The following is a 27719-nucleotide window of genomic DNA, read 5'->3' as shown; positions in this document are numbered from 1 at the left end:
CTCCATTATATTTAATTGCTAATCAAAGTATTGAATGTCATTGTAAAAATAAGATAGGAATGTCAGATGTGAACTGTGATACCAAATTGTTGATTTTTAAAAGGAAATTAATTATGTGATCCAGACTAAATTGTTGGTTCAAAAATCCCAAATATTTAGCTTGATGTAACTAATGTGTGCATTTAACTTCTTTTTTTTAAAAAAAAGATTTATGTATTTTATTTGAAAGGCAGAGTTACAGAAAGGGGGAGGGAGAGAGAGGTCTTCTGTCTGCTGGTTCACTCACAGATGGCGCTAAGAGCCAGGAGCTTTTTCTGGGTCTCCCATGTGAGTGCAGGAACCCAAGGACCTGGGTCATCTTCCACTGCTTTATCAGGCCACAGCAGAGAGCTGGATTGGAAGTGGAGCAGCTGGGACTGGAACCTGCGTCCACATGAGATGCCAGCACAGCAGGCGGTGGCTTTATTAGGTATACCACAGTGCCAGTGCCATGCATTTTAACTTCTAAACAGTTAATACAAAGTATTAAAAATCTTCACTATTCTAATTTTCAGCAATTTTCTCTGCAATGCATCAGAGTTTCCCATTACTCTTTCAAGTGAACACCAAGAACAATGCCCATTGTTCCGAGATTTTTTTTTTAAGATAGTCTGATCTTGACTAAACTTTAGCCTCATTGAAAGAGAACCTTGGACTGTTAAGGAGAATATTGAAAAAATACTTCTGTGTAATATTTTAGGGTCATTTTTATTAGTAACACAAGTGTAATTGTAGAAGGATAGACACATTAAAGATGGACAAGCTTGGGTCCCAACCTAGACTCTACTACTTTCTGGCTTTGGCAAATTATTTGTGCTTTCTTAGTCTTCACATCCCAATGTGTAAAATCAAGATAAACCAAAGTGTCAGGTTAAAAATAGAAATAAAAATGTAGGACATTTAAAAGAGACTGGATAGATGCCAGTTTTAAATTTGTTATTAGCAACGCTAATTGTTCTATGGACTATTTTTATGTAAGTGTTTTTTTAACCAGATATTGAATCTCCTGCTTGCTAAATGGAGAGCTGTGTGGGGAAGGAAGCCTGCTTTATCATAGACTTACAATGGGCCTGAATTTGTTTTCTGTCACTTCCAACATGACCACATATTGTTCTGCTTGATTATTGCACTTGGCAAGGAGACACTGCACCCCTTGTGCTCGTTTGCATATCCTCTGTGTAATCAGAAGGAGCCAAGTTTGATTGTGTTTAAAGGATTTAGCTTCTTGAAGTTTGTTCTCCTGCAGACCTACAAGGGGGTTTGAAAGGCCTTCCCGAACAGCCTGATAGGGAATGAATACAGAATAGAGTCCTTTATGTGCCAGACAGGTGAGACCCTACTCTCTCTTGTTGCTAAAATCTAGACTGGAAAATGACTTGTGTTACATTAGTACTAAATTAGCCTCATTGCTTTTGTGATCATTAACGCTCATTATGATTTCACTGAAAATCCAAGAATAACAACACAGATTTTTACCCCCTAGGGTACTATGAAACTTGAAAATGTTTTATAATGTTAATAATAATCCCCGCATCCAACAACAGCATGGTAATTTTCAATTTTCCAAGGTTCTTTCATGAATATTATTTGATTATCATATGAACTGAATCAGATTGGTAGAGCAGGGTTTAGCCCAGCTGAATAAATGAGAAAATGGAGATCAGAGAGGTTGTTTCTTGCTTAAGGTCATTTAGAATTTCCAGCCCAAAACTTTGATCCCTGAATCCTCTTCTACTCTAAAGGTAAACGTTGAGTGAGTGAATTGTAACAGGAACTAAAATAGATACTCTCCACTTCTTACAACGATTCTATGAAGTAGGTATTATTCCGCTTTTCCAGATGAGCTTTCTAAGGTTGTCTACTGAAGGTCACCTGGAGAGTGACAAAGGGAGCATTCAGAGGCTTCTGATTACAATGCACTCTTCTGCATAGTGGGCCCATCTCCACCTTCTGACTCCCGCCTCCTTCCAAGGCAGACCACAGTAGACAGTGATGATGGCCCAAGTAATTGTGTTCCTGCCACCCACATAGGAGACCTGCATTGTGCCCCAGGCTCCTGGCTCCAGTCCTTGCCATTGTGTGCACCGGGGTAGTGAACAAGTGATTGAGGAAGCCCTTGTGCACTCTCACTCTGTCTCTCCACCTTCATCTCAGATAAATAATAGTAAAGGTTTTTTTCAGATAGTTTCTAGCTGTGGTTGATTGAATCCACAGGTGCAGAACCCATGGATCTGGAGGGCCAACTATAGATAAATATGCATATTTGCATTCACACACACAGGCTACCACTCCGTGATTCCTTCCTTCCTATCTATGCACATGTTGACTATGTGTACATCTATGCAGACAGTGCCTGCCTACCAGTGATCACAGTGCCCTCCAGCAAAGCCTGGAGGATGGATTTACCTGTCAAAGTACTGCATACATAAGCAGCATGCCTGTTCAGTGTTAAGAGGAACCTTGAGAAAACAAATGCAGAAAACAGCGAGTCTCAAATTACTGGCAGTGTTGTTTAGTAGCTAGAATGGGCAGCATGAAAAATCCCAGCTTTTGACTTACTAGCTGCATGTCCACAGGCAGTTACCTCACCTCACTGTTCTTTCTGCTTCCTTACCCATAAAAACAGATAATGATGTCACCTATAACACAGAATTGGTTGGGAGACTAAAATGAGTTCATGAAGAGTACCTGGTCCATGGGAACAGTAATAGTTTACGTGGTTTTGACCAGTAGAAAACATTCAATAAGTATCAAATGTAGTGTTTTTATTATCTTCAATCACCATGTTTAACTCTTCCCCAAACTCTCCTGAGGGGCTAACCCGTGGAGCAGAATCCCAACACCCAGCCAGTACTGCTCCTTTCCAACATCTCATGCAGAGTCTGTTTATGTAAGATTGAAAAATGTGCTGAGTCACTGCTATTTCTCACTTGAACAGAAGTCTCAAAGAAGGCGTGGACAAGTCAAAACTATGTAAAGGATATTCAAGGATATTCTCGGTTACATGTACAAGGGAAGCTCACTATTTCAGAGAACTTTGTGGGTCTTTCATCATCCAGTTCATACTTCCATTGAAGCATTTGTAACATACTGTAATTATATTTTCTCTTTCCATACCAACCATGAGCTTCTTAAGGGCAGAGAAGGGGCCAGCACTGTGGCATAGCAGGTAAAGCCACCGCTTGTAGTGCCAGCATCCCATATGGGCACCACTTCGAGATCCAGCTGCTCCATTTCCAATCCAACTCTCTGCTGTGGCCTGAGAAAGCAGTAGAAGATGGCCCAAGTCCTTGGGCCCCTGCAGCCACATGGGAGACCTGGAAGAAACTCCTGGCTCCTGGCTTCTGATTGGCCCAGCTCCAGCCTTTGTGGCCAACTAGGGAGTGAACCATCCGATGGAAGACCTCTCTCTTTCTCTCTCTGCCTCTCCTTCTCTGTCTGTGTAGCTCTGACTTTCATATAAATAAATAAATTTTAAGAAAAGAAAAAGGCAGAGCATGCATCATATTCGATTTTACATCCCCAGGACTTGGAATAGTGCTTAACACGTGTTTATTGACTTAGTAAAAGAGTAGAAGGATAATTGCATGGATGCAAGATTCATTCTTTGGCAAAGTAAATAATCATCTCCGGATATTGTGCCAATCTGAATTTTTACAGCTTGAATTTTCTTTTTTCTTAAAGATTTATTTATTTGAAAGGCAGAGTTACACAGAGGCAGAGACAGAAAGAGAGGTCTTCCATCCACTGGTTCACTCCCCAGATGGCCACAATGGCCGGAGCTGCATCGATCCGAATCCAGGAGCCTGCAGGTTTTTCCAGGTCTCTCACATGGGTGCAGGACCCAAGGACTTGGGCCATCTTCTACTGCTTTTCCAGGCCATAGCAGAGAGCTGGATCAGAAGTGGAGCAGCCGGAACTTGACCCTGCGCTGTAAGCTTTTCCCACTACACCACAGCACCAGCCCCCCAGCCTAAGTTTTCTTAGAGAAAGATAGCTGGGATGGGCATTGTGCAGTAGGTTAAGTCAACATTTGGGCACCACATTACTGGGATCAAGTCTCACGTCTGCTTGCTATTCAGCTTCCCACTAATTTGCCTGAGAGTCAAGAGATGATGGCTCAAGCATTTGGTTCCCTGATATCTGTGTGGGAGAGCTGGCTGGAGTTTCTGGCTCCTGGCTTCGACCTGACCAAATTTCACTATTGTGAACATTTTGGGAGTAAACCAGTACATGAAAGCTCTCTCTCTCTCTCTCTCTCTCTCTCTCTATCCTTTCAAATGAATAACAATTTTAAAAAGTGAAAAGAAAAACTAGCTGATTTTGGTTTTCAGGGCAAGTCATTATTTCACCCCTCTAATTACTAAACCATAATTTTTTAAAAAGATTTATTTATTTATTTGAATGGCAGAGTTGTAGAGAGAAGGGGAGAGACAGAGAAAGATCTTCCCATCTACCGGTTCACTCCTCAAATGGCCACAACAGCTATGGCTGGGCCAAGCCAAGGTTAGGAACGTGAACTCCATTCAGGTGCCTCACGTGGGTGGCAGGGGCACAAGTACCTGAGCCGCCATCTTCTGCTTTCCCAGGCACATTAGCAGGGAGCTGGCTCAGAAGTGGAGCAACTAGGACCTGAACAGGCGCTCAGATGCAATGTTGGCATCACAGAAAACACTGGCCCCACATCCCGTAACTCTTTTATTTGTTTTACCAGTCAAATAATCCATTAATAATATATGCCCTAAGTATTTGGTTTTAATGGTCAGATGCCAAGCAATAAAAAGGAAAAGTATACCTCCTGTCCTTCTATGTATATTATGTTCTTTGCCAAGCAATGGGAAAGTGGATGTCTAAGATTTCAAAAATACACTTCAAAGTGTTAGCACTTATAATTATTGGGTTCATATGAAACCATTTAAGAAGAATTCTAGGGTTTCAAAAGAGTGTCAAGCTGTAGAGTGCTGCTGTGCTGGAGGAAATCGTAGATGCCATTCCAAAACAGACACTTCACTCTTGTAGATGAGAGACTGTGAAGCCTACAGCTGCACGTGATTAGTTCAGGTCACACAGCTCGTCAGACCGGACTTCCAGCCCCTGTGTGGCCAGGCCAGTGACTCTTTGGATGGTAGGACCAGGATTCCTAAGCAGTGTTGATTCTGGAACATGTAGGACTGGCTCTGTAAGTCCAAACCACTCAAGGCAAGAGCATGATTTCTAGAACACCCTGTTGCAGCGGTGGATCTGGGCTGGCAGCCAATGGAAGAAGAGCCCTGGGATCCGCATTAAGGCTCTTGGATATATACAGTCCGTTCACGTGGCGTTTAACTTTGAAGGTGTTGGAGAAATGCAGGTCTGCTGCTAGAGTAAGGCAACAGCCGAGAGGACCCACACACATACAAAGTCTTTATAATGTCCCTCTGAAATTTTTAAACGTTTGAACTTTAAACTTTTAAACTTCAATAAATTACATTGAAAGTTTGATAGAAGCAAATTGTAATAAGCATTGGATTCTTTTTTTTCTTGCAGTGGATTTTTGTGTATAGAAGAAGAGAAGTTCATTTTAAACTGTGCAGTGTAATATTATACATGGTATTTTAATGAGTGGAACTCTTGCTCTTTCTTGTTTCTCCATCCAGATTCAAAGGACTCCAAAGAGAAGAATAAAATGGAAATCCTGTACATACTGGTGCCAAGTGTTACCATCCCCCTGGCCATTGCCTTACTCTTCTTTTTCATTTGTGTCTGCCGCAATAACCAGAAGTCATCGTCACCACCAGTCCAAAGGCAACCAAAACACGTCAGAGGTCAAAATGTGGAGATGTCAATGCTGAATGCTTATAAACCCAAGGTAAAGTTAGCAGTACAGAGCTGCATATATTCCCTGGGCTTCAGGTGAAAGCAAAACACTATGACCTTCCCAAGCCTAGAAATGAAATAATACGGAATCAGAATTTTATAAGTGCTGCAGTTTATTTTCAGCCCAACTTTGCCCAAGGTGCTTTGAACTTACCTCCCTCAGTATGTGCTCAACAGTGGTGGACCAGCCACATCACTGCCTTCCCTTAGAGTTGCAGGGCCAACAGGAATCTGTAGGAGACCATCCCAGCCAACCCACAGGACTCAGACTGTGAGGTTATTGTTCAAAACTCCAAAGAAGGAAATTCCAGGGGCCAGTGTGGTAGTGCAGTGGGTTAAACCACTGCTTGCAACACTGGCATCCATATCTGAGCACCAGTTGGAGTCTTGGCTGCTCCACTTCCAATTCAGCTTCCTGCTAATGCCCCCAGGGAAAGCAATGGAAGATGGCCCCCATGTACCTGGGTTCCTGCCACCTGTGTGGGAGACTCAGATGGAGTTCATGACTCTTGGCTTTGGCCTGGCCCTGCCCTGTTGTTGTAGTCATCTGGGGAGTGAGTCCACGGATGGAAAATCTCCTTTCACTCTACCTTTCAAATAAATAAAAAAATTCTATCCTCTTCCAACCACACTGCAAGAAAGGGAGAGCCAACATTCATTCACAAACTTAACTGTCAGTCTTTTGTATTGCCCAGCAAGGTACATCTAGTTAAAACTGCTCCACTGCATACTTAGACATGATTAAGACAGTTTTACATTATTTGTTTCTACAACAACAACAACAACAACAAAATCCTTTTAAGGCCTAACTTAGACCCCTTTCTCTTCGGTTTAAGCATTTTTGGAGAAGCATTGTCCGCCCAGCAACCTGTGGGTGCTTTTTGCGGGATAAACAACTTCAGCCTTTCCCCTCTGCTTAATCACCCACTTCCTCCCCGCATTTCCTCCACATCTTTCAACATTTGGGTTGCTGGAGGTCCTAGCAAGGAACCCAGGGTCACAGGCCCTCACCCTACACAGAGCACCCGCGCCTCACTTGGAGCTGAAACACTGCAGGGCTTTCTCTCAGGAAAGCCCACAGCCAGGCCTCTCAGCATAACAGATTTAAACAGATTTTGTTTAAATAACTTAGGATTCTTATATCTAGAATCTTGTCTTTTCTTGTTCCAATTCCAGTGGAATATTCATTCACTGAACGCATATTTATCTTCTCTATGGGGTACTGGCCATCTCTTATTCTTTTAATCCTCACAAAAAGGAGATGCACCACTTTGAATAAAATTTGGGGGAAAAATGTTTTTACGTCTACATTAACTAATCCTCTACCCTAATAAATGTAGTAGCATACATAGACTGACACATAGCCCTCATTTTATTTTGCTTTGCTGTTTTGATTTTTTAATAAGTCTTGCAAACATTTTAGTTACTTTAATTCATATTGTTAGTGAGGATTTGTGATGCCTAAAATGCTAAAAATTCATTTTCAAATAGTGAAGCAAGCCATTGTTCTCTTTAAGCATGAATTTTTACCATCAAAAACCTCTCAGGGGCTGGCCTTGTGATGTAGTGGGTTAAGCTGCTGCCTGTGATGTGGGCATCCCATATGAGTGCAAGTTGGAGTCCTGGATAATTTCTTCTGACCTACCTCCCTGCTAACGTCCCTGGGGAGGCCAGGGAAGATGGCCCAAGAACTTAGGCCTCTGCCACCCACATGGGAGACCTGGATGGGGTTCCAGGCCCCTGGCTTCGGCCTTGTCCAGCCCCAGCCATTGCAGCCATTTTGGAGTGGACCAGGGAATGGGAGCTCTCTCTCTCTCTCTCTCTCTCTCTCTCTCTCTGTAACTCTGCCTTTGAAATAAATAAACAAATTTAAAAAACCCACAGACCCAGAAGATGGTAGAGTTCACATAATGATTCTGAAGATGGGTGGAGGTTGCAGTTCAAGTCTTTTGAATGACAGTCTCCAGCTGGCTGATTGGCATACATTATGGGTTTTTCTATAATGTAACACTTGCTCCTTCTTCCGTATTGCCACTGGGTGAAGACCTATTTGGTCTTACAGATGCTTTTTATGTACCCCATGACTTCAAGCCTCTAGTGTAGTTAGCCAGTATTCCGTGAGATTCTTTCCTATCACTGCTGTTATTAAATGTGCAGAGGCCTTAGAAATGCCAGAAGCCTGGAGACCCAGCTCCGTGTAGAGACAGAGGTCACACACTAGGGCAGCCACCACCCTGGATGATAGGCACCCTATTCCTGTGGCAGGAACTGAGAAATTCTTGTTTCCATTTGGGAAAAAGTGTCGCTTTTGAGTTGGGCTTTTGGTGTGTGGTTCAGGTGCTGTTTGGGTCACTTGGGTTCTAGTCACAGCTCTGCTTCTGAGTCCAGTTTCCTGCTAATGTGCACCTGGGAGGCAGCAGGTGATGGCTCATGTACTTGGTTCCCTGCCACCCACATAGGAAACCCAGACTGAATTCCACCTTCCTGGCTTTGGCCTGGCCCAGCCCTGGCTGTTGTGGGCACTTAGGGAGTGAACCAGCAGGTGGAACATTTCTTTCTCTGTACCTGCCTTCCATATAAAATGAAAATTAAAAATACTTTTTGAAAGGCAAAAAACAGATCAGTTTTGTAGGTTAGCCTTAATCTGCATCTTAATTACATTTTAGTGGGGGTTTGTTTGCAGCACATGATATCCAATGGAGAGCTAAGAGAGCTTTGGGCAGAAATAGAGAAATTGAATATTTATTGGCTAATACATAGTGTCAAGAACTATATCAGGAGTTTTAGATCCATTATCTCGTTCAGTTGCTCGTGGCAATTATATAAGGCAGGGATATTATCACTGTTGTACAACCAGGGCAACTGAAACTCAAGAACAGATCAAGTAACTTACCTAAGATCAAAGGGCTAGTCACTGGAAGAGATAAAATGTGAAGACAGGAGTTTCAAGTCTAAATTAAGCTCTTGCTCTTGTTGACCCCCTGGGCCAGGCACACAACTAGATAAGATTCCACTTGATCAGTTTGTGCATGATAGTAACCACAGGCATCTCGCTGGCTTCTGACAAACCTTTGAGAGGCCTGTGTAGCAGTCACAGCTCTGAATGACGCAGCCCTGGCCCTGTGAGGGACATGGGAAGCTTGGCCCAAGCAGTTAACAGTGCTCCATCCTCCTTGGTCAAAGGAACAAACGTAAAATACACTGGCCTGAGGTTTCCCAGAGACTTGGCGAAGTCAACATTGTTTTCCTAGTTTCTGGATCATTTCTGAAGTGTGCCTTGCAAAATCTCCCAGTGTCAAGCTTTCTCCAGCATAGAAGGCTTAGCCTGTAGCCTTACAAAGCTCACGGGTACTTTGGAGCCAGACTGGAAGCAGGAATGGTGCGAATACTTGACTGGGTTGGAGGGGCAAGAAAAAGAAACAACGAAAACAAATGCTAACTTTTTTTTTTCTTACTCTCCTAAGAGATTTGGCTCCGATCAAATTCGAGTTATTCAGTTGTTTGTTTTGGTTCTTACTGAGTGCCTTTCCTGGAAAAAGCACAAAGGACTTTGTAGACCTTAAAGAAAATTCCTGAATGTAAACAGTCAATCTCTAAAACTCCTTTGAAAGGTGGCTCACACATAAATCTTACACGCACCTATAAAATCCTAAAAGGAAGGGACACACATGAGCTGCACCCAAGCAAAATCAGGATATTGGGAAGCGCAGATGAACACAGCCTACAGCTGGTCTGCCCTCACGGTTTCTTATTTCTCCCAGGCCAATTCAAAGGCAGGGACCCCAGGGTTCTTATTTATCCAAATGAATGCGCCCTTCGGGGGTTTAAACTATCTGTTTCCATCTCTCTTCACTGGCTGAGCTGCTAAAATTCCCCTGAGTGTTTGGATTAAGAAGAAGAGGCTCCTCTGGGAGATTAGAAACCGATACCCTTCCGGGAGGACAAAAGGCGGCCGCAGACAGACTGGCGGACCAGGCCTGGCTCAGGTCCCCAGAGAGGCAGGACCTTGCTGGTGCTTTTGATGAGGCCTAAGTTTCCTTCCGACGAGCAGGGAAGGAGGAGGCCCAGGGGAGCAGGGAGGCATCCAAGCGCTGAGCCGTGTGGTCTTGGTCGGGCGATGGAGGCTCCTTAGGCTGTGCCTCGGCCATCAGGCTTTGGTCCTTTCGTTTCCTCAGCCGTTCAGGGAAAGGAGCAGGCTGCGCCCACATAAAGGACCGTGTGTTATTTCTCTTTTATTTCATTCAGCCAAAGATTTAGATGGCCTGAACGAGGCAGGATTTTTCTCTCTTGCCCTTCGCTGTGCACAGTTGGAATGGGTTGGGTGTTTTGTCTAAGTAGTGCAGAAAATGCCCCATCTCAGAGGGGCCTAAAACTCTCAGGGCCCCTCTGTCTGATTTTTTCTCCTTTGCTTCTCCTTCCTTCCCCTGCCTCTGCCTCCTCAAACCTTCATAACTCTGAAAAACAGCATTTGTTAGGCATGCTTGGGGGTGGGGGGCAGGGGAGGATCGCCCTGCAGGTGCAGCTGGGGCCTCCTGGGGGCTCAGCACGCAGAGAAGTTAAGGGGTTAGAGGAGCAAGGGAGCACAGAGGCAGGCAGGGGCAGGAGGTGCAGTCAAAGCCTGAATGGCCCCCATGGGTCCAGCTCTAGCAGCCCCGGGCTGATCGAGGGGGCCTTTGGGCAAAGTTGGAGGAACCAGGTTTTGCCTAGCTTTCTGAAGCTAGTGGCTAAATTTTATTTCTCAGTTTACATTGCCAGCTTCTCTGTTTCTTCACCTCCAGGCAATTCATCTCTTTTCTCCTTTCCAGCCAAAATAGTTGCTGAATGTACTGAAACTTGATGATGTTCTCTGGGCCTGAACCTTTCACCAGCAACGGGCTTCCATCTAGAAGGCCCTTCTGTGTGTGCTCTGGCTACATATACATATACATATACATATACATATACATATACATTTACTTGAAAGAGCGATCTCCCATCTGCTGATGCATTCTGCAGTAGAAGGCTGGACCAGGTCAAAGCCAGGAGTCCCAAACTCCATCCAGGTCTTCCACATAAGTGGCAGGAACCCAACTACTTTAGCCATCACCTCTGCCTCCCAGGGTATACTTCAGTAGAAAGTAGGAGGGGCTGGCATTGTCGCACAGCAGGTTAAACTGCCACTTGTGACACCAGCATCCCATGTGGGCACTACTTCGAGTAATAGCTGCTCAGCTTTTAATCCTGCTCCCTGCTAACGTGCCTGGAAAAGCAGCGGGACATGGCCCAAGTCTTTTGGCCCCTGCACCCACATGGGAAACCTGGATGCAGCTCTGGATCTAGCTTCAGCCTGGCCTCGCCCTAGTCATCATAGTCATTTGGGGAGTAGACCAGCAGATAGATCTCCTTCTCTGTCTCTGTCTCTGTCTCTGTCTCTATCTATCTATCTCTCTTTCTGTAACTCTGCCTTTCAGATAAATAAACAAAGTGTTAAAAAAAAATAAACATAGAAAGCTAGAATGGAGAGTGGAACCAAGACTCAAATCCAAGCACTCAGAAATGGGATGCAGATGTCCCAAGTGGTAGCTTAACTATCGAGTCAAATTCCTGCCCCTGGTCACCTATTTTAAACCTCTGTTCTTATCGGATGTCACCACAGTTCCCGCTGAAGCATCCTCAGTGAGATTTCCACTTACTCCTTAAAGCTATTGTCTTCCAAGGCTCGGAGCATCCCCTCCTGGGGGTGGCCAGTGCTGTGATTTAGTCTGGTGACCTTGTCCAGGTCTTCATCCTCTTTACTCCCTCTGGAACCGAACCACCAACTTGAAATACTTTCCCCTCCCCGTGGCTTTCCTCCTTTCTCCCCCTCACTAATGACCCTCACTAGTTCTGATTCCCTAAATGGAGCATGCTTTAATGCTTGTCTGTACTTTTTCCTCTTTCTCTTATGCTGATTTCATTCTCTGCTGTCTCTTTAGCTCTCACTTGAGTACAATGAGTCTCCAGTTTGGAAGGACCAATCTCAAGTTAAGAAGAAATATGTCCATTCTGTCACTCAGAAGCCCATCCTGTCTGGGCCTAACTTACCTTCCCAGCTCATAGCACATCTCTGGGAGCTAGTGTCATCTACTTCCAAGAGATAGGAGTAGAGACTAAGAAGTATCATTACTAATCTTGGCTTCATTGTCTCCTGGCCAGGAGATCTTACACAATAACATAATTAAGTTCTGGTTTCTTTATCTTCTCACCTGTAAAACAAGAATAAGAGTAATACTTAACAGGGATATTTCTGACACTTTGAAATCATGTATGTAGAGCCTCGTAGCACTCAACAGCTAGAAATTACTATTATTTTTGCTACAGTGATGACAAATCTTTTCATGAAGCCAAATGCTGTGCACAGGACAATGTTGCTTGGAAAGGCAGCTGTGGGAACCGGCAGCCCGTAACAGTAACTAGGTTGAGGACAGTGGCAAAAGCAGCCCCGCAAAGATTGTAGAGATAATAGATTACAGACACACAGATTATGGAGGCAGTGCTTCGGATGGCTCTGGTATTCCTCATCTCCTCGTTATTCCTCATCTCATAAATTTCCCTGCTCCATACCCTGTTACCCTGGATGAAGTCCATGAGGGTGGAGAGGGTCTGAGAGTGATGGTTGAGAGGCTGTCTGGGGTATAATCTCAGCTGAAATCTATGTCTATAGAAAATTTACCTCTGGGGACAAGAAGCGTTAGTATGGATGCATTATAAATGGGTACTATGAATGGGCTAGAATACTTCATTAGTGAGATAATGCCGCATCACCACAATAGAATCTTCATAATAACTCTATGAGGTAGCTACTAATTATTCTTTTTTGGGATTTATTTAATTTATTTAAATAGCATAGTGACAGTGAGAGGAGAATCTTCCATCTACTGGTTCAGTTCTCCTCAACCCCCAACAAATGGCCACAACAGCCAGGCCTGGGCCTGTAATTCCACCAGGGTCTCCCTTGTGGGTGGCAGGGACCCAAGCACTTGGGCCATCTTCTGCTGCCTTTCCAGGTGCACTAGCAGAAGCTACATCAGAAGCCGAGCAGCCAGGGCTTGGACCAGCACTCTGCAACCGAATGATGGCATCACAGGCGGCGACTTAAACCATTGAGTCCCAATGCTGGCCCCTAAGGAGGTCCTAATTTGAGCCTGATTTGGGAGCTAAGAAAACAGGCTTGAAGTTAAGAGTGTAGCCAAAATCATATGGCTAACAAATGGAAAGTCTAAAACTGAAACACAGGTCTGCCCAGGTCCAGAGGCCAGGTTCCCTATTTCACTCTCCTGCCTTAATTTTCAGGCTAAAACATATGAGTCCAAATTATGAGAACACAGTGGCTCACGCTGACATTAAAATTACTGGCATGTGTTCTATGGAGCAGCTGGCAGGATAGACCCTCTCCCACTGACCTATAACCACCACACAGTCACCCTGGTCACCACCAGACGTTCAAACTAAGTATCAGAAAGTTAGGTTATAGAGAAGGGAAATACTTCTGAAGTTAAATCACTTGCAGAGAAGTGCAGCTGAGCTGTGAGCAAATGTGGCAACACAGTGGTTGGAACTCCCTCTAGAATTCCATCGTGTAAGCCAGGGGCGCTTGATTCTGCTGTAGTCTTTGAAGATGTCCATAACCTCCCAAAATAAAATGGCTGTGCCCTCTCAGCTTTTAAAATGTAATCCTTTCCATTTATGAGCGGAGTCAATTGTTCCACAGTCCTAACACTATTTACCTAAGTGCCATGGGTGGGGGCGGTGGGGGGGGGACATAAGAAAGGAAAATCGAATGGAAGGGGAGAGGGAGTGGGAAAGGGGAGGGTAGTGGGTGGGAGGGACGGTATGTGGGGGAAGCCATTGTAATCCATAAATCGTACTTTGGAAATTTATATTCATTAAATAAAAGTTAAAAAAAAAAAAAAAAAAGAAAGGAAAATCGGTCTGGGGGTTGAGCAGATTCGTGTCAATAGCCAAGTGCAGATACTAAGAAAGCTCGCTTTCTGATGCTCTCCAGGGCTCTTGTGCCCAATTCAGGCAAAGCTGCCGTTGATAGGTTTTGTTCATTAACCAGACAACTGAAGAGGCAGCGGAGTATACTGCAGAGGGAAAACCAGACACCAGAGAACTCCTGCCCCTTGAGCCGTCCACTTTTACGCCAGTGGTCCTTGTGCTTTTCAAATGGGGAACACTTTGAGGATCTGTTGAAAACTCTGATGTCTCTTCCCAGAAAAGTGCTCCAACTTTGGTGTCAGATGTAGTTGAATCTGAAGTCTAGCGTCACCCCTTGATAGTCAAGCTGCTTTAGGCAAGTTGCCTGAAGGTCTTGATCTGTAAAATGGGGAAATCCTAGTCTGGGATGAGGATTAGATGAATTGATGCATGAAGTTCTTAGCCAAGCAGCTAAGTCATTAGCAAGGCAGGCTTTGGAGCCTGAGCTGACCACCTACCAGCTGTGGGCCTGCTTAAGTACTCTGTTCCTCGGGTTCACCCCATCTGTAAAATGGGCACTAGGAATAGTTCACAATCTCATGGAGTTATTGTAAGGATGTCCAGGGTTCATATGTGCAAAGTATTTACTGCCTAATATGCAAGCATCCTTGTGTCACCAGTATCCCATATCAGTGCCAATTTGAGTTGTGGCTGCTCTGCTTCTGATCCAGCTCCCTGCTAATGCACCTGGGAAAGCAATGGAAGACGGCCCAAGTGCCTAGGTCTCTGCCACTCATGTGGGAGACCCAGAGTTCCTGGCTCCTGGGTTTGGCCTGGCCCAACTCCTGCCATTGTAGCCATTAAGGGAGTGAACCAGTAGATAGAAGATCTGTCTCTCTCTCCAGCTCTCTCTCTCTCTTTGTAATTTTGCCTTTCAAATAAATAAAAAACAAATCTTTTTCACAAAATGCCAGATGATTAGCTGTATGTGAAAAAAAAAAGAGACTGATAAGGTGGCTCAAGCTGCAGAGTTACATTTTAAAACCTTGAGTCTCTAAGACAGTAGCCATGCACAGCATAAATCCAGTAAGTGCCACTCTGCGCTTCTTGTACTTTTCTCCACGTGACATTTGCAGAGCATCCTTCCAAGCACAGTATTATCTTCTCTGCTTGTGTAAATCAGAACCACTCAGCCAGGTTCTTCAGATTCACAGTGGTCATTTATCATGCAGGGAACGGGACCCAGATCACTGAGAAATTGTCTGGTCCATAAAGCTGTGTCCATTTATTCTAACACCTCTCAAAGGGAGGAGCATTGTTATCTTCTGGGAGCTCTCAGAGAATCTCAGATCTACAAAAATAGGAAACTCTGGGGAGTGGGACCTAGTAATCTGTAACAAGACCTCCAGGTGGGTCCAATGGCCAGGCTGATGTAGACTATGCTGATCACTACTTGAGATTCAAAAGGAAAATCAGTTTCCAAGGAATACAGATCTCAGAGGAAACTGTGCTTCCAAAGAGCAAAAAGGACATGGTGGTGTTCTCTTACTGCCAAAAGTACTCCCTCTAATTTCCATTAGGGCCGAGTCTGTCGCGTCGTTCCCCTGATGGGGTGGGGACCAATACCACGATAGAACCTGCTCTTCTCCAGCAATTCCTTGTGGACAACTAGAATCTGCTTCAAAATCAGCATAAACATTTTGTAAAAGTGCAGCTCGGACACTGGGACCTGAACTTGACTGATAGGGACTTCAGGGCCTAGAGGGGGAGGTTTGGGGTTGGCCGTAAGAAGGTAAACTTAAATCCTTTGGTACATCTTCTGTTAGAGACCCATCTGTCCCAGAGAATAGCTCTGGGCCCAATTCTCTCCACCGTCAAACAAACTCTAGTTTTTATCTTTGTGTCTACTTCGAGTTAGACTCAAAAGTAGAGCAATGGTACCCCATTCAGGTTAGAGGCAGAAAAAAATATCACACAAATGTTGGAGAGCATCACAAAGTCCTCCCTCATCTCCTATGATACTCACACCTGTAAAGCAAGCAACAGATAGTAGGTTAAGCCTTTTTACCAGGAAGAGCCATTTCAAATGTCACATCACCCGCGGTATAACTTCCCCAAGGTGCAAAGAGACAAAGCACTTGACTCTGCCCTCCTTACCCGTCTATAGCTCCCCATTTACTTCCAGTTTTTAAAAAATGCAACCTGTGATTTTGTTATTTTCATATCTAAATGAAAGGCCCAGCCCTCCCCACCTAGGACTCATCAACCTCAGCATCTTAGACAGTGCAGCAGTCCTGGGGTCTGACTCACATCACCACAACAGTCCCGGAGCCCACACGAGTCCCACAGACACTGCTCCTCCTTCACGCTCCTCCCGTGAAGAGTCCACGTCGATTCTGAAACATTGCTCTTCGAAAATCCCTAAGGGAAAGAGGCTCGATCAGATCTTCAAATAATGCACCGACTTCTCCATCAACTTTTATCCCACCTCCCTCCATCAGAAATTATATAATTTTTTAAAACCGCGCTGAGGCAGATGTGTGTTTACTTTGAGAAGTAAAAATGTTAACATTTAAACTGAAAGCCTGTTTCAGCCTTAAGGTACTTAATTGCCTTACAGCATATAATAAACCGAGCCCATCTTGTCATTCAACTAATGGAGGGAGTGATAAAGAGATAGGAGCCCGGGACCCTATTCATTCCAGTTTCCCTTTGTACTTGGTTTACTTTGGCACCATGCCTCCTGTGTATTTTACACTTCTTTACATTTTGTACATCCCTGTATGACAAATACTTGTCAAACAAAAACTAAACAGATTTATAACCCCTTAACTTGAAATGAGCCAAAATTGAACTGCCAAAACTTTATGACTTCATTTTCTTTCATAGTTTTCCACTACATTGGTTCAAACAGACAAACTCCACTTGGGGTCAAGCAGAGGTCATTTCACTTTCATTACTAAAATATAATTTACAGTATGCCAGACCTAAACAAGTGTAGCCTAAAGGGTTTGTTTAATGTAAACCATCTGTTCCTCAACAATACAGCTAATTTCCTGCCGTCACCGTGCAGTCTACTGGCTGCTTCTTTAAGGGTTTTTATGATTTTTTAACTAGTTCAGGATTAGTGTAAAATTTGAAAATGAGTCTGTAGTTAAGACTCATTTGTACCGAGTAACTTGAACATTTTAAAAATGCAAATCACTGTGTAAATTGTTCCCCTGAAACTCAGCTCTGAGCTTTTTTTTTTTTTTTTAATTTTTTTTTTTTTTCTGGACAGTTCTGTGCTGCTTGCTGCACAGGTGTTCGGAGGAAAAGTTTTTGTGAAATCTGCCATTTTAGATGCTATCCATGCTTCTTTCCCAGGGAAATGCACATATTTGCTTTTCAGGGGGCTCCAGCAAACTCTTGTTGGAGAACCCCTGGGACTCTGCCGTGCGAGCCTTGGTGAGCTAGGACAAGGCACACTTTGAGCCAGAGTGTACTCTTGCATGGGTGTGCACACACAGAGAGAACATTTACAGTTGCACAGAGCGGCCACACCCTGGAGGCTGACCTCGCAGCCCAGCAAGGTGTCAGACCCAGGCCCACCCTCAGAGGGAGAGACATTTTGCACCAAAGCGGGATTGCTGGCCAGCAGGCTTCTCTGGTTTCACACAGAGTGGTGTGGCCCAAAGCAGAAGGCCTTGCAAGTTCTTTTGGCTCTGCTGAACATTCTCAATGCTATCCCTAAGCCTCTGTCTCCACGTGTAAACTGGCAAGCGTAGAGATTCTTCTCCCAAAGGCGAATGCTAGAGAACTAATTTGCTTACTTCAGTGGATGGGAATGCAGCCGGCCTCCAGGCCCCAGGGCCAAATGTGAGGCCGGTGCCAAGGTCCTGTCCCCCCTTCTTCTCCTGTCCCCTCCCCAGAAGCTTGGCCTTCTTGCCTCTTTGGCCCCTCTGCTTCCATCCACCCTTCCACCGAGTTCTGACTGCCCCACCGTCACCCACCCCAGCTCCATTCACAAGCAGATAAGCAGGCTACAGGCCACTCACCTCCTCCCCACCCCCAGAGCTCCAAAACAAATTCTGGTGTGTGTGTGTGCGTGTGTGTGTGTGTGTGTGTGTGTTTAAGAATTTTTTTAATGCCAGCCAACTATCAAACAACAAAGAAAGATTGTGGAGGAAAATTAAACACAATGTTTTTAAACACAGGGGAAATTACGCGTGAGTATTTCAAAATGGTTATGGAAAATTGAAATTAAAAGATGCTTCAGATAAATAAAAATAAAAGATAAGCTTAGTTTGGCATGCAATGATTTGAAATTCATGCATAGTTTCTTATTATATTTTCTATCAACTTTTTAAAGACCCCACATACACGTGGATTTCTATTTTTAGACATACATGATCAAATCATTTATTTATATATTTGAGAGGCAGAGAGAGTGAAGAAAGAGAGAGCTCTTATGTTCTGGTTCATTCTCCAAATGCCTGCAATGGCTAGTAGCGAGGTGGCCAAAGCCAGGAGCCAGCAATTCAATCCAGGCCTTCCATATGGGTGGTAGAAACCCAGTGACTTGAACCATTACCACTGCCTCCCAGGGCCTGTGTTAGCAGGAGACTGGAGTCAGGAGGTGGAGACAGGTATGGAACCAGTTTGTGTCTTGTCCTCTGATATTGGACACAGATATCTCGAATGCTAAGTTAAATACTTGCCCCAGCATCAATTTTTTAAAAAATTATTATTTGATATATAGAGTCTCTACCATAAGGTTATTGTGTTAAATAAGTTAATATTTGTTAAGTATTTAGGCCAGTGGCTGGCACATAGTCAGTGTCCTATAAGTATTAGCGATTATTAATAGAAAACAGCAGCTCCAAGATGCAAACCCAGATTTGTTGGCATCCAAAGCTCGCTTAGTTTGAATTATACCACACTGGGTTATTTCAGTTTCCAGTGGTGGGGGTGGGGGTTGAACCACGGGGGTGTTGAGTTTCCAGCTCCTCATTATATCAGCCTAACATTCCGTGGATTTATTTCCTAATTCCTATTTTCCCAAAAGAAATTTAATACTCAGTCCCTTTTTGTTCACTATCACCAAAACCCTAGGGATTCTGTTTAGGTCAAAAAGTAAGTACCTACTATGCTAATAAAGGGACCGTCACATAAATTGGGTTCTTTAACATCATTAGGAAAAGTTATGATGGAAATGCCCAATCGTACCAGGCAGGAAAAAGTTCCCCTTGGGTTGCCCTTGCTAGCATGAGTAAAGTCATCAGAGTGCTGCAGAAGAAAACAGCAGGGTCAGCTCAGCCTGCCCCCGCTCTCATCACCCACACCTTGCTCTCCCAACGGAACTCCAGTAGCTCTGAGAGGAATCCAGACCCTAGAAAGCCAAAAGGGAAACCGTGCATGGACCTGTAATTGCAAAAGAAATTTCCGGATTCATTCAGATGGAAAAACTGACCTTATACTCTTATATTTAATTAATGGGGGGGAGGGGCGAAGAGACTGGTAACATTCATCTGGTTCAAAAATTATAAAGTATCAAAAAAAAAAAAAAAAGCAGGAAGTGAGAAGATCTCCACTCTTCCGCGTATTTCTAGTTCCCACCTCCATTTCCCACAGTAACCACTGCTGTCTGTTAGCCAAGGATCCTTTCATGGCTTCTTTACGTGTATGCAAAGAAATCTGAATATATTTGTCCTTTTCTCCTCCATTTTTTCACAAAAGCAGCATTAGCATTAGCATAGCATGAACTGGTCTCTTATGTTTTTTATTCAAGCAAGAGGATTTTGGTGCCCCTTTCCATCTCAATACATAGAAAGCTTTATCTTCTTTTTCTCAACTATAATCCTCCCCCAGTAGCTGTGGGGATTGGTTGCAAATACCGAGATCCAACAATATCCAAGTCCATTATATACAGTGGCACAGTGTTTGCATATAACCTATCCACAGCCTCCTGTACACTTTAAATCGTCCCTATGTTACTTATAATCCTTAACACAATGTAAATGCTATACTCGGGGCCGGCGCTACGGCACCCTGGTTAAGCACTGCCTGCTATGCCAGCATCCCATATGAGTACCAGTTCAAGTTCCCCGGCTCCACTTCTGATCCAGCTCCCTGCTAATGTGGTTGGGAAGGCAGCAAAAGATGGCTCAAGTACGTGGGTTCCTGCCACCCGATGGGAGACCTGGAGGGAGTTCTAGGCCTCTGGCTTCAAGCTGGACCAACCCCAGCCATTGTGGCCATTTGAGAAGTGAACCAGCAGATGGAAGTTCTCTCTCTCTCTCTCTTTCTTTCTCTTTGTAACTCTGCCTTTCCAATCAATCAATCAATAAATCAATAAATCTTTTAAAATGCTATACTGCATTGTTTAGGGAATAAGGACAAGAAAAATGCTCAGATGCAGTGTTTTCCTCAGATAGTCTCAATCCATGATTGAATCCGTGGATGCGGAACCTGTGGGTGCAGAGGGCAGTTGTGCAGACTAGTCTATTTACTAGCTCCACCATAACTTATTTAACCAGCATTGTCTAGGGGACATGGAGATGAATTCTAATCTTTTGTTATTACAAAGTACTGTACTGTAATGAATAGAACTAGATCAATAGTTTTTTCATTACTGGAGGTTTAAAGCAATGCATTACTTTTACTTTCCACACAAGTAACTTTCTTATAAAGCTTTTCCAAACATGAACCCTGCAAAACCTGCTTTGATGAACAAATGAGACCAATGTATAATGAGAAATATTCTTTGCATCAAACAATTAATGTTCCCAAAGCCCCTACTCCATTTTATCCCTTTAAGTGGACATTTTGCTGTAAGTTTATTTACATTTATAATTAGGTTAGTTGGCTTTTTGCCCTGGAAAAATATCAGTCTAGAACAGAGCTAATCATCATGAATTCTAAATTAGAGTGTTTGGACAAGAGAAATTTTTGACCTAATTTTCTAAACTGTTGTTTTAAACTGTAGAGAGCTCTGAATTTCGTATGTATTTGCAATGTTGTCAGTTTCAATTTGGATACTCAGAATAATGGTCTTATTCTAAAAAAAAAAGAAATAATAAGGATTTAAATTGTAAGAGATTACTTTAAAAATCAGAATTTTAGGGGCCAGCATTGTGGCTCAGTGGATTAAGCCTCCGCCTACAGTGCCAGCATCCCATAGAGGCACCAGTTCGAGTCCCACATGGCTGTTCCACTCCCAATCCAGCTCCCTCCTAATGTGCTTGGGAAAGCAGCAGCAGATGACACAAGTACTTGAGCCCCTGTCACCCATGTGGGAGACCTGGATGGAGTTCCAGGCTCCTGGCTTCAGGTCTGGCCTCGCCCCAGACATTGCAAACATTTGGAGAATGAATCAGAGGATGGAAGATCTCTCTCCCTCTGTCTCTCTCCTTGTAACTCTTTCTAATAAATATAGAAATCTTCTGAAAATAGAAATGAAAAATCATAATTTTAGGTACAAATATATTGCTGGTATGACTTTTTTCCCCTATCAAATTAGCTTAAATATCAGGCAAAATTTAACATGAACTGCAAAAATAGTAAAACCACGTAGCATTACAGGCGTTTATTGCCAAGATCATATGCTACAATGTAAGACTTATTTTCATGATGAGCTAGATGCCTTTTCCTATCTGCTTTAAGGTCAGTCCACTGAGGAAGCCCTAGGGATGTCAATGAGTATAAAGTGCATTGTCTCCCTTTAAGAAACCAAAGTCTGATTGAGAGGACAAAACAGAAGCATGAAAAGAACAGCAATATCAACGTAATAATAGTTTATTTGAAAGTGCCATAGCTCTTAACATGGACCAGGCATGGTCCTGAGTACTTTGCAAATGTTAATGTATTAAATGTTCACAATCACCTATGTGGTAACTACAACTATTGTCAATTATTTTATAGATAAGGGGGTTGAGACACAGGGTGGTAAACATTGAACTCGGGATCACACTGCTAATAAGTGGAGAGGGCAGGATTCCAACTCTGGTAGTCTGGCTGTGGGAGCTGTACGTGTAACCAGCCACCACACTGCCTCTCCTGATGGCACTGAGACCGCAAAGCCAAAGCACTGCTGTGCAGCAGTGGCGGTGTGGTCATGGAATGTACAGCCTGGAACAGGTTCCTTAGGACAGGGCGGATTTGATACGTAGAGGTGAACATGTTCTACTCCTTCCCTCCCAGGCTCAAAAAGACAACCGTTTGTTGTGGTACAATGCATATCTTAAGAATGGGAGAGCATTGGAAGAACAAAAGCACTGGGCAAGAATGATTCGGGGGTGGACCTTTGAGGAGACCTAATTAACGAAAGCGATGCTCTCACAGAGCAGAGGAGCCAGGGGTGGTGCCAGGGGAGGGGTTAGGGTCATCAGAAGAACTTGGAGTGCCGGGCAAGAATTCGGGCTGTGTGTCCTTCGGTCATGCTTCTCGCACCCTCACAGTCATCAGACATCGCCTGCGTTCCTGCAAAATGCCTGTAGTGACTCAGTGGGTCTAAGGCGGCCCCAAGAGCCTGCATTTGCAGGAAGCTGTGGACCATGCTGATGCTGCTGGTCCCCAGACCACACTTAGAGTAGCAAGACTCTAGGCAACAGCAGGAAACCATTTGGGGGGCTGAGGGTTGGGGCAAGGGATGGGGGAGTGACAGAAAATTGCTTATGCGCCTCCTTTAAGTTGCAGCCAAAAAATGTTAAAGACATATTGACCTGCAATATTTTATTCAGTCTATTTATAGAACCTTTTTCTATATGCCCCACCCCCTGCTTTCAGAGACTGAGAAATCTTGCCTTAAAAAATGTTTTAACCCACACTTTTCCTATCTTTCACACACAGAGCAAGGCTAAAGAGCTGCCTCTCTCTGCTGTACGTTTTATGGAAGAATTGGGTGAATGTGCCTTTGGGAAAATCTATAAGGGGCATCTCTATCTCCCAGGCATGGACCATGCTCAGCTGGTTGCTATCAAGACCTTGAAAGACTTTAACAACCCCCAGCAATGGGCAGAATTTCAACAAGAAGCCTCCCTGATGGCCGAACTGCACCACCCCAATATCGTGTGCCTCCTGGGGGCTGTCACGCAGGACCAACCCGTGTGCATGCTTTTCGAGTACATGAACCAGGGGGATCTCCATGAGTTCCTCATCATGCGCTCCCCACATTCCGATGTTGGCTGTAGCAGTGACGAGGACGGGACGGTGAAATCCAGCCTGGATCATGGCGATTTTCTGCACATTGCCATTCAGATCGCAGCCGGCATGGAATACCTGTCCAGTCACTTCTTCGTGCACAAGGACCTGGCAGCTCGCAACATCTTAATCGGAGAGCAGCTTCATGTCAAGATTTCAGACCTGGGACTTTCCAGAGAAATCTACTCTGCTGATTACTACAGGGTGCAGAGTAAATCTTTGCTCCCCATTCGCTGGATGCCCCCGGAAGCCATCATGTATGGCAAATTCTCTTCCGATTCCGATATCTGGTCCTTTGGGGTGGTCTTGTGGGAGATTTTCAGTTTTGGACTCCAGCCGTATTATGGGTTCAGTAACCAGGAAGTGATCGAGATGGTGAGAAAACGGCAGCTCTTACCGTGCTCCGAGGACTGCCCGCCCAGGATGTACAGCCTCATGACGGAGTGCTGGAATGAGATTCCTTCCAGGAGACCGAGATTTAAAGATATTCACGTCCGCCTCCGCTCCTGGGAGGGGCTCTCGAGTCACACCAGCTCGACAACTCCCTCGGGGGGGAATGCCACCACGCAGACCACCTCCCTCAGCGCCAGCCCAGTGAGTAACCTCAGTAACCCCAGGTACCCCAACTACATGTTCCCAAGCCAGGGGATTGCTCCACAGGGCCAGATTGCGGGTTTCATTGGCCCACCGATACCTCAGAACCAGCGCTTCATCCCCATCAATGGATACCCGATACCTCCGGGATATGCAGCGTTTCCAGCTGCCCACTACCAGCCCCCAGGTCCTCCCAGGGTGATTCAGCACTGCCCGCCTCCCAAGAGCCGGTCTCCGAGCAGCGCCAGTGGGTCCACGAGTACTGGTCATGTGACCAGCCTGCCCTCGTCAGGATCCAATCAGGAAGCAAATATCCCTTTACTACCACACATGTCAATGCCAAATCATCCCAGTGGAATGGGGATCACCGTTTTTGGCAACAAGTCTCAGAAACCCTACAAAATAGACTCCAAGCAACCATCTTTGCTAGGAGACTCCAATATTCATGGACACACCGAATCTATGATTTCTGCAGAACTGTAAAATGCACGACTTTTGTAAATGTGGTATGCAGGACAAACTAGGAGGCCATAGAGAAGATTTATATTCAAATGGTTTTATGAAAGTAAGGTTCTCATTTAGCAGACATTGCAACAGGTATCTTCTGTGAAGTTTAACTGTGTCATACGAAGCAGGACAGCCCCTAGCCAGAAACCACCACCAACAACCACATAGAGGGATGTACACTCCATCGGGGTACCTGATAAGGCACTGGGATTGGAACTTACAGTTTCCGGTACTGAAAACTGCAAGCCAGTGGAGAGGAAAAGAACCTTGTGATTTGATCTCCAACCAAAAAGGAAAGTCAAATGGTGCTTGGTGTATTTGCCTTCAGTGGCCATGACTGGTCTCTCCCCCAAATGTATATACAGTAGCATTTGTCTACCTGCTGTCTTTTCTTCAGGACAGATGTTCAGGAATTGTATTGTTTCATTGTAGACTCTATGCATGTTTGTAATGGAAGCAACGTTCAGAATCAATGAGGCAACTTTAGGCCAAATGGAAATGAGCCATAGACAAGTCTAGCGCCCCCTGGAGCCTTACCTAGGGGAGCTTCTTCAGGAAGGTGCAGGGTGTGCCTCTTTGTGAACTTCCTCCTCTGATCATGACAGCCTGGTCCACATTTTCCCTGTTCACAAAGTGTTTACACAAGTCTTTGAAGTAACACAGGGCATTAGACCCTGAGAAGGCTAGATGTGGATGCTGGGATTGGTGATTGCCAGTTCACTTCGCTGCATTAGGGATGAGGCACCCACGGAAGCACAGGAAAATGGCACCTCACCCTCCAGGAGCACTCATGGGAGCAGTACAAAGTTTCCCCATAGGGACAGCCTCCACAGGAGCTTCCCTGGACCAGTAACATTGAAAACCAGAGGTGTGGCTGCGCACAAGCACACCCTCACCCTGGCAACCCCTGGGTTTACAAGTTGTCCAAGGTGTTGATGCTTGATGCTTATTATCATCAAGGGACACAAGCAAGTAGAAATCCCTATGATGATACCAATAGCTACTAAATTCCAAGTCTCTCTCACTTGTTTTTTTCTGTCTTGGAAATAATTCAGATTTTATTCCAGCCCCAATAAATGTAACACTTTATTCATAAGGTTAGTTGGCATCCAAAGATAATGAATTCTACTTTGCAAAACTTTACAGTATTTCTTTTTAAAAATGTACTGAGTTCTCATTTCAAAGGTTACCAAGAACTGAATTCCTTCAGCTGGTAAAATAGAAGCAACCAGATCATTTTTGCCTGCATTAGAAGGAGTATCAAATGTGCATCTTCTGGCATTTACCTGCCAACTATCTTTTGCCAAGTTTAGAATTCTTGCGGGTTTCAAGTTCTATTTAGAAAGGAATTTTATATTTGATTTGTCTCTGGTTGAAAAAATAACTCCTTTATTCTAAGAACAATGTCTCAAAGCCTTGTTTTTATTTTAAAGCTATAAAAGTCTCACAAAGAGACTTTCAGGATGTAAAGTAATTCTTGAAAATGATATTTGATGAGGAGAATGTAAGAGAATTAGAAACACGTTGATGTTTCTATTTTTAAAAAATAAAACTAGCATGAGAAATCAAGGAAATATGTTTACCAAAATGTGTTGTAGAAATCTGAATCTTCAGACAACAAACATGAACTTATAGGTACTGTGAACTCAAGGAATTGGGTGCATCCAGACTTACTGGGAGATAAATTAAGACATACTTTTGTGGCCTAAATAAGCTGACTCAGAAGTGACATTTCTTAACTTTAGGTAGAGGAGAATATTTGTATCCTTTTGTTGCTATGCAACTGTTTAATGTTGAAGCTTCAAACCACAATTTTGTATATCATATGACAATCAATTGTTTTCCAAGAATATTTATTATTTTAAATAAACACAATTTCAGTGAATCTGAGTTTTTCCAGGAGTCCCTTAAAGGGAAATTAGCATTCCATGAGCCAGTAAAATACTCACGCTGGAAAAACATTATTACGATTAAGAAATAAATCCAAGTTAGTTTTTTATAAAGAACTATATAGCATTTATTTTAAACATTTTATAATAATGGAAATCATTAGAGTGAGGAAACTAAATTTCGAAACCACTTGTAATAATGTGTTTTATAATAGCACTGTGATACTACACGACACAGTTCCTTTTGTATTAAAATAGTATTTTTTCACAACCTGAAAAATATCTTTTGCTTTGCTGACAATGTTTTGTAAGATGACTTTATTTTCAGATTTTTTTCTTTGCACAAAACTATGTTTATGGTTTGTATCACAGAAGTGAAAATATATCTCTGCATTTTTATATCTGGCCTGTTTCCCTGTTTTCTTTGTTTTTAACTCAAAATAGATTTTCTTCAAATATATAATAGCAACATTCAGATATCTCACTCTACCATATCTTTCCTATTTTCACTGCATGCATTTAATCGCTGTATTACTTAATGTTTGATTTGTTATTATGGTGGGCATTTCAAATAGACAAGCATGGAATTGTAATGACAAAAAGGCTATCTTATACTGAGGATATATTGCATTTGTACTTCACACACCAGAGATGATATTAAACACTGATTATTGTATGCTGCTGTTTATTAAAAATGTTTACTATACAATCTTTCCTGAATACAGCTATCCTAGAGAGATGTGGGAATTTTAAACTTGGTTCTCCTAATGATGACATTTCCTAGAAAGAGAAATCACAATTTCTACTTGCCGTCACTTCTGTGGAATTATTTTCTCCAAGTAGGCTTTTGAAATTGACTTGGACATTTGTTTTGCTGGCAACCACAGGTGGAGAGGCAACCCCAGTGATTTCATAACCCAGTACCATTCACCACCTAGATATGAAAGCTTTGAATTTTTAAAATCAAAATAATATATTGAATTATCACAACCAAGGAGATGTAAAACGTGCATTTTCAGAATAGAGTTTCCTTCTTTTCTGCCTTGATGTTCCCATACATATTTAGACATCACAATTCCAGTCTTAGGTCTCTAAAGAAGAAAAGGCTGCATACATCTTATCATGTCCAACTTAGATGCCAACCATATTGATAAAATAAAAGAAACGTGGCCATGTAATTGTCACAGCTTATCTTTATAACCTTATTTGCCCCAAAGAAAAAGTTCCCCATCTGGCGATTAATACACACTGTCAAGGAAAATGAGTGTCATTATGAAAGTTCAAAGAACTTGTCCATTTCTGCTGTTTAGTACAGAAGAGAGTACAATGAAACCTTCAGGGCCTGATCCATCTGTTTTAGGTACGGCTCTTGTCACCACTTCAGCGATCAAACTCAATAAAGCAATCCCTTCCCATGGCAGTGAGATCCGCGTCAGGTTGGGTTTGTGTCTCACTTGAATCCCCCCTTCTATCTGCCCTTCACACCCATTTCCCTCTCATGTCTCTCCAGGCGGTTGCCCCTCCCGCCACCCGCAATCCCTTCAACTCTGAGATCCCCTTGACTTCCTTAATTCCCTAATCACCAACATCTGCAGGCTTCCTGCGTCACCCTCCTGCAGTGCCTACTGCAATCCGCTAAATACTGAATCAAGAGGAGCCCTCCTATCCACGCACCTCCGAAGATGAGCCCCTATCCCACTGGTTCTCGGAGGGTGG

General features: G+C 43.7%; 1 protein-coding gene across 2 annotated transcripts in view; it reads left to right on the top strand.

Annotated features, from left to right (window-relative positions):
• Positions 1–26712, top strand: part of ROR1 (receptor tyrosine kinase like orphan receptor 1) — a 423340-nt gene extending 396628 nt beyond the window's left edge. For both annotated transcript variants that reach the window (XM_008265125.4, XM_051857667.2), the window contains exons 8-9: positions 5676–5887; positions 22663–26712. In XM_008265125.4, the coding sequence (XP_008263347.2) occupies positions 5676–5887; positions 22663–24090 (1640 nt within the window). In that variant the 3' untranslated portion in view covers positions 24091–26712. The remainder of the gene's footprint in view (positions 1–5675; positions 5888–22662) is intronic.
• The last annotated feature ends 1007 nt before the right edge of the window (positions 26713–27719 follow it).

The sequence above is a fragment of the Oryctolagus cuniculus genome, chromosome 7 (genome assembly GCF_964237555.1).
Source record: "Oryctolagus cuniculus chromosome 7, mOryCun1.1, whole genome shotgun sequence".
NCBI classification, from domain to species: Eukaryota; Metazoa; Chordata; class Mammalia; order Lagomorpha; family Leporidae; genus Oryctolagus; species Oryctolagus cuniculus.
The sequence above is the reverse complement of the archived record's forward strand: the minus strand, read 5'-3'. Positions and strand labels throughout refer to the sequence as shown.